The sequence below is a fragment of the Fringilla coelebs genome (genome assembly GCF_963513975.1).
Source record: "Fringilla coelebs genome assembly, chromosome: 2".
NCBI classification, from domain to species: Eukaryota; Metazoa; Chordata; class Aves; order Passeriformes; family Fringillidae; genus Fringilla; species Fringilla coelebs.
This window is the reverse complement of record NC_140029.1, coordinates 77,429,523-77,442,590: the sequence shown is the minus strand read 5'-3', so window position 1 is coordinate 77,442,590 and position 13,068 is coordinate 77,429,523. Positions and strand designations below refer to the sequence as shown.

The 13,068-nt window shown below is 37.5% G+C and overlaps 1 protein-coding gene across 1 annotated transcript in view; it reads left to right on the top strand.

Moving 5' to 3' along the window:
• ARHGAP42 (Rho GTPase activating protein 42) overlaps positions 1-13,068 on the top strand; it is a gene marked incomplete at its 3' end in the record, with an annotated part of 136,672 nt that overhangs the window by 102,868 nt on the left and 20,736 nt on the right. The window contains exons 7-13 of the mRNA XM_084226694.1: positions 565-669; positions 4,056-4,185; positions 6,038-6,138; positions 8,396-8,505; positions 9,293-9,371; positions 10,242-10,281; positions 11,737-11,799. Of these exons, the coding sequence (XP_084082820.1) occupies positions 565-669; positions 4,056-4,185; positions 6,038-6,138; positions 8,396-8,505; positions 9,293-9,371; positions 10,242-10,281; positions 11,737-11,799 (628 nt within the window). The remainder of the gene's footprint in view (positions 1-564; positions 670-4,055; positions 4,186-6,037; positions 6,139-8,395; positions 8,506-9,292; positions 9,372-10,241; positions 10,282-11,736; positions 11,800-13,068) is intronic.

Genomic DNA, 13,068 nt, shown 5'->3' with positions numbered 1-13,068 from the left:
GCAGGAATGCATTCATTCAAGAGCTGTAATCTAGTGGCATCTTTTACTACTTGACCGTTGTTTCAAAGCAAACTTTAAAAGAATTTTTCAGCTGAATATATGCAGACTGTGGTGGTTCTGTTGGAGTTAATCACAGACATACCAGATAGAGTTTGCATTTTTTTCAGAGCAGGAAGAAATAGTCTGGGTTTCTTGTGTTGTGCTAACCTATCCAAAACATATTTTCTAGAGTCCCATTTGTGGAAAATAGGTTGTAGACCAAGCAATTACTGTGAAGAAAGTGAAAGAATATTTTGAAGAAAAAACACTTGAATTCTGATATTTTAAACTTTGAAAATGCACACCAGCAAAGACTCCAGCTGAAATACTGGATAAAATTACTAAGATAGTGAATTAAATTATTATGGAAATTACAACTTCATGACACAAAAGCATGTGTAGCATTTCTCTTTCTTAAGGTCTCATCATGGATTCCTTCTCAGCAAAACTTTGGTTTTGCATGTAAAAGCACAGAGTGTTCTAGGAGTTAAAAATGTATAATGTTTCTCAATTTTACCTTTTCAGCTCTTGGCCTTTCTTCAAGGATTATTTACATTTTACCATGAAGGATATGAACTGGCTCAGGAGTTTGCACCATACAAGCAGCAACTGCAGTTCAATTTGCAGAATGTAAGGATGATTTGTATTTACATAATTTAACTTTTTAATTTGCTAACTTCAGTTTAGGATATTAAAGTAGACTTACAGCACTTTATTGAAATTCTCAGTCTTGCAATGTTTTAGTAAGCTGAAATCAAATTCATATACAGATAGGCAAAATTATTTTTATAAGGTTCATGTAATTAAGATTCCTGACAACAAATGACTTTGGATAGTAAATTTGTGGTTTCCAGATCAAGACTTTGATCTGAGCAAGAACAAGAAAAACAGGACAGCAGCCACGTTTTTATTAGAAAACATAGAGGTCCAGATAGATTTAAACTTGTATTTCTTGAGAATGAGGCCTGTCTTCTGGACTGAGTGGAGGTACCAAAAATGCTCCAGCTGCCATAGAATGATACAGTTTATCCTGCTGTCTGTTAGCTTCCCACTGTATATAAAGCAATCTTGGGAAGCCATTCTCTGGCCATTCTCTATACTGTTGCAAAATAGGTGGGACCCTCCTCCATGGTGAGCAGCTCTCATGAGCATTAGTTTTCACCAGAAGAAAGAATCTCTTTTTTGTGTAGAGAGTTACACTCAACTGAGCAGATTAATCTTTTCTGTAAATTGGTCTGGATTTGGTAGTCAGAGACATACATGATCCCATTTTGGGCACAAACTGCCTGAAAAATTTCATGGCTATCAGAGATAACTAAAATGTATTTAATCAACATACTTTTCCACCAGTCATTACTGCTTTATACAAGTGTATACTTGTTTCAGTGTGTAATTAAGATATTCCAAGGATATACAAATAAGTAGGTACAAAATATACTTACAAATAAGTACACACTTTGCTTTTAAGGAAAGCTTAAACACTGTGCTTTTGAGGCAAAAACTGAACTTCAATGTGTCAGTACTGGACAAGCCCCACATATCTCCTGAAAAGTAACATCAAAGTCTAGAACAAAATTTCTTTTAAGGTTAAGTCCACTTCATTCTTTCAAGAAAAGACACATACCACAAATTTTTGTAGCTCCATCTTCCCTTTTGCATCTCTTGTTCGTATATATAGATCCCATTTTAAATACTGCTTGAGGAAATAAGGCTAAACTTCCTGGATTATTAACCGTTTCCTTTTGGATCAAAATGCAGATGGTCTCTGGAGAGCATCCCAACTGCTTGTCCTTTCCAATTTTGTGTTTTTCATGTTGTTTGCTACTAAAGATGCTTTCAGATAAAGACACAAGGGGTCAGTGTTGTTTCACAGCAGTTTCACTGAAAGAGTGAAAAATAGGCTTCAGTCCAGAGATTTACTTACTTTAATATAGCTGGTTCTGAGAGGAGCATGAGCTCACAGCACAGACTGAAACTGGCATTGTAAGTAATCATACGTTTCCTCTACACATCTCTACAGAAGCAAAATTATGAAAGGACTTTTTCAATTTAAATATTAATTAAGAAACAATTAGATTTAGTGCTTTCTAACTTTTATATCAGCACAACTTGAAGTTATAAATAGATTACAGAGATAGAGGGAGCTGTGAAGTTAGGCAGAACGATCAATGTTTTTGGTTTTTTTTTTAAATTATATGTCAGAAAACATATACATGAAGATACAGTGAGGATCAGTACATCACTCACTCCTATTACACAGCAGTATAAATTCTGGCTTTAGATCTAGATCCACAGCTTCACACAGCCAGCTGGGTTCTCTATGTACTTGTCATTGAGAGTATCACCCAAAATCAGATTGAAATGAAATAATTTATATGGGTAAAGACAAACTGAGGACCGGAAGAAGTGCATTCAGCCTGTCTGTAGCTGTCAAAAGTACTCCTCTCCATTGCATTGTGTGTTCAGGTCTTGAAGAATAGTTTACCTGAACTGCTGTTTCTGTTCTTAAAAATGTTCTACAGGTTAGAGCAGGAGCAGTAACAGCTGTAGAAGAGTAGTAGCAGACCAGCAGCTCATAACAGGTCACCATGTTCTAACATGACCTGTTGTCACTTTAACTGTCTCAGCTGGCCAGTGGCATACTAGGTGTGTCTGGCTTTGGTTTCTTTGATTTGATTCAAAGATCTGGCTGCATAAAAGTAGCAATTGAAAACTTCTACAGATGGAGACAAGCTCTTAAAATGGGGACATTCCTTCAATGGCTTGTCCTTCTTGAAGGTCTCAAAATGACCTCTCTCAAATTTGTCTGAACTGATACTTCTTCTGAAGGACATAATCTGTAAAGTTCAGATGAGAATTTTACCTCCTTCTCTAATAATAGTGTTTGTCTTCAAAACCAAGATTGAGCATGTATTCTTTTATACTATTGTGCAATTAACTACACAAATGGCCCATGAAACAGGGGAAGTATTCACTTGTGTATAATGTCCTGAGACTATCTTTCTGACTACTGAGGATTTGAGTACATAGATCACTCTGTAGAAACATTACAAAAATCTTTATTCTTTTCTTTGACCTATAGGAGCAGAGTGTTCAATATCTGATATTTAATCAATCAAAGCTCTGGCATCTCTCAGTAATTCTTTTCTGTTATCCCATACTAGGTGCATGGAGGGAAGCCCTAGCCTCACTGAATTCACTAAGAACAAGTAGCCATCTATATGCATAGAGATAAAAGAAAATATGGAAAAACCCACCTTAATACCATAATTGTTTGCTTTGTTACATGCCTGGTTACACACAACATATTTAGGACAGATACACTTCTTCCATGCTTTTGCATAGTTCTGCCACTTGTGTTTCTTACCTCCCTTTTTTTTTTTAATGTCGAACTGGGGTGCTTGCCAAGTCAAAAGTTGTTCATGGCAGTGCCAGTAACCTGACTATTCTAAGGAGCAGCACCTGTGGTATCACTGCAGATATGGATACACAGACTGTTTGTCTCTTCCATGTGTGTAGAAACTGCAGCTGTCTGGACTCATTAACCTGGCTTTAACCCAAACTAGTGTTTTCTGCACTATACTTAAAGTGCTTCAGTGGGTCTTACTACTTCAGGTTTAAGGCTAAGCTGTTAGCAGCATCTAGTTTAGCTAAATATCTGTCTGAGAATCCCAGAGTGTGCAGAGAGAAAGCCTGTATCTGTCTGCAAATACTGTGTAAGCATACTTAAAGATATGAGATGACCTGTCTGAGGTTAGTGACCTGCAGAAAGAGGAATGGTGCTATTCTCAGCTATGTTTTCCTTACATTTGTGTGCCTAAGCTTCTAGCAGTGAAGAGTATTATTCTTCATTGCATTTTTCCTTCCCTTTTCTTCCCTTTTATGTCTGTGGCAAATGCTTTTGTTTCTCTGCAATATAGTCTCCTTGGCATTATTTGTAATTAGTTGTTCATTGTTATTTTAGTAGTTGCATGAGATAATGTGGGCTTTTGTTTGTTTCCTTTTCTGGGTATTAGACTCGGAATAACTTTGAAAGCACTAGGCAGGAAGTGGAGAGACTCATGCAGAGAATGAAATCAGCCAACCAAGATTACAGACCCCCAAGTCAATGGACAATGGAAGGCTATCTCTATGTGCAGGAGAAACGTAAGTACAACAAGGAAGGTCCGTGCTGTTGTTTGCCCCAGTGGCTGACTGGGAGCGAGCTCTGCTCTGGCTGACTGCCCTGCACCTTGCTGCAAACTCCCAGCACCCTGCTCTGGCTCTGGCTCTCTTCTGTTTCCTGTACTTTCTCTGCCTGAACAGAGCCTTTAGTTCAGCCATCAGGAGCACCTTGTACCAGAGACCTCTACTGACCCAGCCATCTTAAATGAACATGTGCTTAATGAAAACCAAAGATGTAAGAAAAGGTCATCTAAGTACCATCTTACCATAGTTAACCACAGCCAGTTTTATCCTCAGTAGCACTGCAAGTTTTAAGAACACAGTCTATTTTTTAATTGATTAATAATCATAAAAGAAATCTGTGTTAAGTGGAAATTACACTGAGCCGTGCTAATGGGGGAGGGAGAAAAGGAGTGAAGCACCAGGCACATGCTGTGCTTCATTAAATAGTGAAAGGCCAGCTTGACATCTTCTTACTGAAAAGCAATTTTTATTCTGAAGTAACAGGGTCTGTAATCACTATGTAGTAGGAAAGGTACTAGTTGCATAATTCCTTGTTGTGCAAGTTTACTTGCATACAGCCCTTGTCCTATAGGTTCTTGTCTAATTGTGAGCAACTGGGTTAAATGTTTCTCTTCTTGAGAGTAGATTTTGTATATATTTATTACTGATACTCATGGTGGTAAATATGGGTGTTTTTTAAAAATGGCACTAGGCCATAAATTTTCTTGGATGGCCAAGAGTAACAAGTTTAAAGTTGCAACACAGGTGTCTGGCTACAATTTTCTAATGAAAATAGGTGACTTCTTACTCATCTAAAACTGCTTTGAGAGTGCTTATCCATCTTATAATGTGCTAAAAGAGATAATGAATTGCCATCAGAAGAAAAATTGATGCTGAATAATTACAGATTTTGTTCTGCTAAGTGAAAATAAATTAAAATACCAGAACAGAACAGCTAACTTCTGAGGGTAAATTTCAATTCATGACTTTACTTTCTTCCAGAACACAGGCAATAGGAGAGCTTTCTTAAAGTCAGCATAACAGACCATATAAATTTCCACAGCTATGTTTCTGGATTGACAGACATCCGACTTACATGACTAATTCAATCTCTCATGTAACCACCACCTTTGTGGGTACATTGAGAAGGCAAAACCTGGGTATCTATAGTAAAACTACCAGGGTTTTTCTTCAAACATTTTTATTTAATTCTTCACATTAAGAAAAAAAAATCACCAAAAAAAAAAAAAAAAAAAAAAAAAGAAAAAAAAAGAAAAATCACAATTAAAATTCAAAATACCATTTTTTAAAGTCAAGGTTCTTTATTTTTTTCTTGGTTCTAGATAGTACAGGGTTAATTTTTGCAAGTAGCCAGGAGCTGGGCATGATTAGGTCCTTACTTATTACCACCTCATCATTTTCTGGGGATAGGGGAAGGGATCCTTTCTGGGTCCTGAATGTGGCAGAGGGAGCACTCAAGTATTGTCAGGTGTCTCTATGTGGTGAGTACTCACACATGAATCATTTGTCTCTTGTACATTCTGCTATTAATATTGTTGAAAACTCCTTGGGCCTGTTCTTGCCTTTTTCCTGCCTTGTTACTCTAATAGAATCCTGTTACCCATCCAGTTGCCAAAGAAAGTCAGTCTGCTGGAACTTTATTGGGCAATATTATCAAGCTGCAATATTTGGAAATTATTCTGGAACAACATGTTCAGATTAAAAAAGAAGGAGTAGGCTGCATGTGGATGCTACTTTATTTCATTTTTCTACTCTAGTTCCAACTGTAATAGTGATAAATGATGATTTATACTATCTCTCTTTACTCTAGGACCCCTTGGATTTACATGGGTTAAACATTACTGCACTTATGACAAAGGAACAAAAACTTTTACAATGAGTATAGCTGAAACAAAATCTGGGGGAAAAGTGGTGAGTTACTTGCACATGAACACATACATGAGCTGTATATTCTATATTTTTTTATTAAGCATTAAGGAACTGCTGAAAAAAAAAAATGAAAACAGATGAGGCTGTTTTCGTAGATGAAGCAGTGCATGTATCATATAGCATGGATAAATATTCAAGTAATAGTTCTTTAAAAACATATTTAAATCACTTATTAAATAACTTCTCTAATGTGGTTGTTGAAAGTGCTTATGAAATTTATCACATTTGCACAGAATCATTGATTAGGTTAGGTTTGGAAGGGGGCTCTGGAGATCTCTAATATAAACTCAATTCAGGGTCAACCAGAACAGGTTGGTGAGGTCTGTGTCCAGTCAGGTTTTAGATATCTTCAAGAATATTTCCTTTATGAGCAACCTGTTCCAATGTTCAACCACCATAAAATACTTTTTCTACAGTTCAAATACTTTCTCTAAATTCAAGTACAAATTACTTGAGTTTGTGCCTGTCACCTCTCACCCTTCCACTGGGCACCGCTGAGAAGAATCTGACTCACTCTACTTTCCTTCCCATGAGGTATTTGTAGATCAGTCAGTGATGTGATCCCTCTTCCCCAGACTGAACAGTCCAAGGTCTCTCAGCTTCTCCTCTTATGACAAATCACAGGATCTTCTAGGTTGGAGGTGACCTTCAAGGTCACTCCAGCCATCAGTGTAGCACCACCATAACCACCCCTAAACCATATCCCCATGTGCCACATCCAGGCTCTTCTTGTATGCTTTCAGAGATGGTGACTCCACCTGGTTATTATTTCAATGCCTAACCACTCTTCCAGTGAAAATTTTATTTTTAATATTTAACCTGAACCTCCCCTGGCACAACTTAAGGCTTCTCCCTCATGTTCTTTCACTGAAGACATGGCAGAAGAGACCTGATCTCACAAAGTTTCCTTTCAGGTAGTTGTGCTCCAAGTCCTTAATCACCTTGGCAGCCTTTAGCTAGACTTGTTCTAGCACATCATTGCCTCTCTTGTGAGGGAGCCCAGCACTGGGCATAGCATTCCAGGTGTCCCTCACCAGTGCTGGATGGAAGGTGAGGATCTCTTTCCTCCACTTGCAGGCAGTACCCTGCCTGATGCATCCCAGGAGCTTGGTGGCCTTCTTTGCAGCACCATCACATTGCTGGCTCATGGTCGCCCTGTTGCCCACCAGAACCTGAAATTCCTTTTCCGCCAAGCTGCTCTCTATCCTGTCCTCGTGTCTGGGTAATTGCTATTCATGCTGAACAGAATTGACCCCATGGACACACCACTAGTGCCTGGCTGAAGGTGGACTTCTGTTGTGACCTCAGTAGCTCCGGCAGTGTTCAGTCCGGGATGGTGTTGAAAGCATGGCTGAAGTTGAGATAAACAATATTCGTTGTTCTTCCATCATACACTGAGCCATCCAACACATTGTAGAGGGCTATCAGGTTGATCCTGTGTGATTTTTCCTTTATTAAATTCATGCTGACTGGTTCCAGTCACCTTTCTGTCCTTAATATGTTTGGAAGTGCTTTCTGTGGTTACTCACTTCATCACCTTACCAGGGATAAAGGTGATGCAGACTGCCCTATAGTTCCCATAAGATGTGAGGCCTCAGGTTGCATCAGGGGAGGTAGGTATTACAGAACATTTCTTCACCAAAAGGGTTGTCAAGCGTTGAAACAGTCTGCCAGGGAAGTAGTTGAGTCTCCAACTCTGGAAGTACTTAAAAGATGTGTAGATGGTTTAGTTGTGACCTTTCCCAACCTGAATGGTTCTATGATTCTGTATCCTTCTCCTTGCTCATTTTGAACACTGGAGTGATATTTGCTTCCTGCCATTCCTCAGAATCCCAGTTGTGTCAGCCTTGCCCACATTTTAGCAGGGTCTCACGATCATGGTGGCCAGAATTGGAGTTAGTCAGCTTTATTCTTCAGAAATCTTTTTATCTGCATGTGGGAGTTGGCAGAATTACATGATTTTCATCCTAATATGCATGCAATCAAGTTGTATATGCAGGTGTTTGTAAGATTTCAATTTAGGGAATTTTCTGAAATATAATGATTAAGTAACAAATAGAAGAGAGAAAGCTATTGAATGTAGTCTTAATATACAGAAAAAAATATTGTAAATATTCCTAAATAATTTTAATCCCTATGTTAAGACATGTTCTTTGGACTGTTCATGCAGTTAAATTTAAGATGAAGCCAAGGTGTATAAGCATATTGCCTGTGCTAATTCCATTTTGTTGTTTTGTAGAATGGCCTTGTCACAAGCTCACCAGAAATGTTCAAGCTAAAATCTTGCATCAGGAGAAAGACAGATTCAATTGACAAACGTTTCTGTTTCGATATTGAAGTATTTGAAAGGTTTGTTTCCATTGTGTTAACAATTTGAAAATAATTGCAACCAATAGGTAATAATTACTCCTGTAGTAGGAATACATGTTTACCAATATATTTGTATAAAGCCAAACTAGGCTTTCAAGACTTAGTACTTCTTTGTTCAAACCTGGTTTTCTAATTAAATTCACTACACAGAATATGTTTTGTGTTTACTACATGATGTTTGCATGCAGATACAGCATGGATTCTTATGGAACTTGTGGCAATATTGACTATCCTCTTTTTGAAACAGACCATAAATATTTTTATAAATATTTTATAAATACTTGTTAGTAAGCATATTCTGTACAAATGTCTATTACTTTCAGAAATGTATGGTAGTACTTTTTTTTTTCTTGAAAATTATGTCCACAATTTTTTCCACTTACTTCTGGATATTATAATGATATCAGATACATGAGAATAGATTTCCTGTATTTAAGATACAGATATGCAGAATTTGTAGAAGTTTTTTTTTCCAATCTTGGGAATAAAGAGAAATATTGAATGAATTTTTGTGTTAAAATATGATAAATAGACTGACTTTTGTAGTTGTTCTCCTAAAAATTATTTTATGACTGTTAGCAAACTTTTAAAAAACAGACGTGTTTTATACCTAGCTCAAAATTATTCTGTTATATCAGAAGCTCTGATATAACTTCCTCTAACTTCTGTCTGTCTTTTCTATATTCACATCACTATGTATGTGGATTCTGACTTGGGATACTGTTTGAGAAAAACAGTAACTTCAGTGAATGTGTGTTTTTGACAGACCGGGGATCATCACACTACAAGCTTTTTCAGAATCCAACCGAAAACTTTGGCTTGAAGCTATGGATGGAAAGGAACCAGTAAGGATATTTTTTAATTTTCATTTTACAGTTTTCTGGATTACAGAAAGAAGCTAGTATACATTTCAGATATTCTGTCACAATACCAACAAATAGAGTTGTTTTCTTTGTGAGACACTAATGCCTCACAAAGACACAAATGCCTCACTGTCCTCACATAGTGAGGATAACTACAAAATAGAAAAGTAGATCTATTAGTTTAAGCCTACATTTATATATATCATTATTTATGTTAGGATATTTAAATTAATACTATTTTAAGTAACACAATAGCGTGTTGTCTAATAGGATTCGTGGTTCAGATGACATATGTGAAGTGGTTGTTATTACAGTGGTAAAGAACAACCATCTTTTGGGCACTTTCATGGAGTAAGCAATTACTACCATCTCAAAAGGCATTGCAGAGAGCAAACACATGTTGAAAGCTACTGAGAGACAGGCTTGTCTGAGTTTTCTTCCCACTATTTGTATGCTCTTAAAGCAGTTACTGAATGAGGCTGATGTCAGACCTGTATCTGATAGGAAAAGAATGGCTGATCTGTTTTATGAACTCAGTGAATGTTTTTACATGCTTCTTGTTGGCCTGAACCAGTACAGGAATTATAATCACAAGCTGGTTTGAAATTTAACTCATCTGGTCTCAGGAAATCTGATTTCCAATGCAGTAGTTACATTATGGTAGCACAGAGCTGTGTGCTGGAGCAGCGAATGTCAAGAGATTGTGAAAGGCAAGGCTGGGATTTCCCTAGAAGCAATCTCGTCCATAGCATGTTGCAACTCCTCACAAATCTGGCAATAAAGGATTTAAAGCACAAACATTGTTCTATTGCATTGTTGTTGTTTGATTGTTTTTTGTTTTATTTTTTACAGATCTACACACTGCCAGCCATTATTAGCAAGAAGGAAGAAAGTAAGCTTTTTATGTTGAGTTGCCATATCTTGCTAGATTTCGTTAATGTTACAGTTTCTTGATATGTGTGGGAGAAAGAGATTATTTTATATTTTAGTTCTATTGCCGTGGAATGACTTTGTTGGTTATCTAAACTTTCCCTGGCACAACTGGAGGCCATTTCCGCTTGTCCTATTGCTTGTTATTCAAGAGAAGAGGCTGACCCCACCTGGCTGCACCCTCCTCTCAGGCAGTTGCACAGTGTGATGAGGTCCCCCTGAGCCTCCTTTTCTCCAGGCTGAACACCCCCAGCTCCCTCAGCTGCCCCTCCCAGCCCTTGTGCTCCAGCCCCTTGCCCAGCTCCGTTGCCCTTCCCTGGACACGCTCCAGCCCCTCAATGTCTCTCTTGCAGTGAGGGGCCCAGAGCTGAGCACAGCATTGGAGCTGTGGCCTCAGCAGTGCTGGGCACAGGGGGACGGTCACTGCCCTGCTCCTGCTGGCCACACCCTGCCTGATCCAGGCCAGGATGCCACTGCCCTGCTGGGACACCTGGCACACCCTTATCTTTTAGACATCTTTCCAGCCACAACTGCCTGGGGTTGTTGTGACCCAAGTGCAAGACCCAGCACTTGGCTTTGTTGGAACTCATACAACTCGCCTTGGTCCATCACATCTTTTTAGTTTAAGGTGTATATGCACCTGTTAGACATACACTGAGTAACAAAAGTAGTGTATTTAAAGGTACTATGAAATTTGTGTGCATAATTGTATTACCACTGTATTAACACATTGGTTATTATCATATATTAACACAAATATGTAAAAATAATTCAAAAAATATATCTCAGAGAAAGAGAGTTGTAAAATTTGGACATATATCTTCATTGGAGGTATATTTGAGACTCAGAAAATCTGAAATTTAAGCCACTGTCTGTTCTTTTTTATGATTGTGTTTGTTTTAATGGTGACAAATATGCTGTTTGAAGATCTTTATTTAGGTAGTTAGAGCAGTGTGTATTGAATATGCAATGTTAATGAGAAGTACATTCACTTGAAATAAGATGACTAATTAAACTCAGTAACAAGGATTGTTCTCCTACATTATCATTTTGTGAGTGATTATGTGTATATCCAAGAAAGAAAGAATACTGTTGTATTAAAAAGAATGAATATATTCTGTTCATAATGTAAGTCCCGGACTCTTAAAAACATTTTGCTCAGCAGCTTTCAACTGTATCTTTAGAGAGGCTACTGATTGCTGGGAAAGACAGTAGAATATTGAGACTCTAATGGTACAGAATGACTACAGAGTTGGGTTGTGAATGCTGTGGATGTATCTACAAAGAACCTATTGCAGAACAAGTCTTATAATGTAATGGATAACCATGTATTACCTCCTTGATTAGTGCATGAGTGTAGCAAAAGAGAATAATTTGTATATTGATGTTGGAGAGTAATTACCCTTTCTTTTTCTAGTGTTCTTAAATGAAGCGGGTTTCAACTTCGTGAGGAAATGTATTCATGCTGTAGAAACAAGAGGTGTGTATTAAGCCACAAATAAGGTCTTAGATTGTTGTGACTTTTTCTAAAATCTGACTTTTTTAATTCTACATGTTTTACATCTGTGCCTTGAAGTGTATCCATTATTTGGTTTGGACTTTTCATATTTTATCTGGGAGCTTTGCACTCCAAATTGTTGTCTTCAGTTCCAGCAACATTTCTAAACATATTTGAGATTTTTAACTTTTTCTGTAATTTCTTGTTGATTAGACAGCTTAATACACAATTGCACACATCTTTAGTCTTTCCTTTGTGTGCACTGACTTGACTTTTCTTTTGATACAGCTGTAGGGAGTCTCAGCTCCCAACTTTGGTTTCAGGTCTGAAATCTGAAGACCTAAAACTGACGTCAACATTCTCTGCTGGTACCTCTGGTTTTCTGTAGAGTATAACCCCTATAATGTTATTCAATAATGTTATATATTGGGTTTTTGTTCGTTTTTTTTTTAAGTTCAGCAACATTTAATGTTTAGCAACAGTTTTTTGTTAGTGGGAATGTAAAAAATGGAAGTAATAATCACTTTACAAATGAGGTGGTATCTAACAACTCACAGTAAGTTTTAAATGGAGAGTTATGGCTGTATCATCACCTATAAAATGAGATATCATTTTCTTGACCTGTCAGTGTGCAGATCTCTTCTAATCCAAATGTGGTCTCTCTGTGCAGCTTGAAGCTCAACTTGAATTCAGTTTCTGAGCCAGGAATGTTATCATTGTTGAGTCACTGCTGACTCAGAGCTTGCATTATTTTCTGGGGCAGGGAGGGTGAAAGAGGGTTTCAAAACAAAATACCTAGGTTATATAAGTGAGATCAGATTTAGGAATATTGTTTTCAAAGGAAAAGTAGACAATTTTAAATGTTAAGTATTGAAGTAGGGAGAATGGAAGACATTTAAACCCTGCTGATTTTAAAAAGGCAGTTTAAAATAATAAAATAATCATGACTGAGATAATCAAATAATTCTTAATCTGTGCCAAGGGAAATAGAGATTGGATATTAGGAACAAGTTTTTTACAGAAAGGATGATAAGGTGTTGGAATGGTCTGCCTGGGGAGGTGGTGGAGTCACCATCCCTGAACGGTTTAATAAAAGACTGGATGTGGCACTCAGTGCCATGGTTTAGTTGAGGTGTTAGGGCATGGCTTGGACTCAATGATCTTGAAGGTCTCTTCTAACCTAGTGATTCTGTGTTCTAAATAGTGTGTTCTGAATGTCACTCTTTAACATTATTTGGTATTATTCTCTGT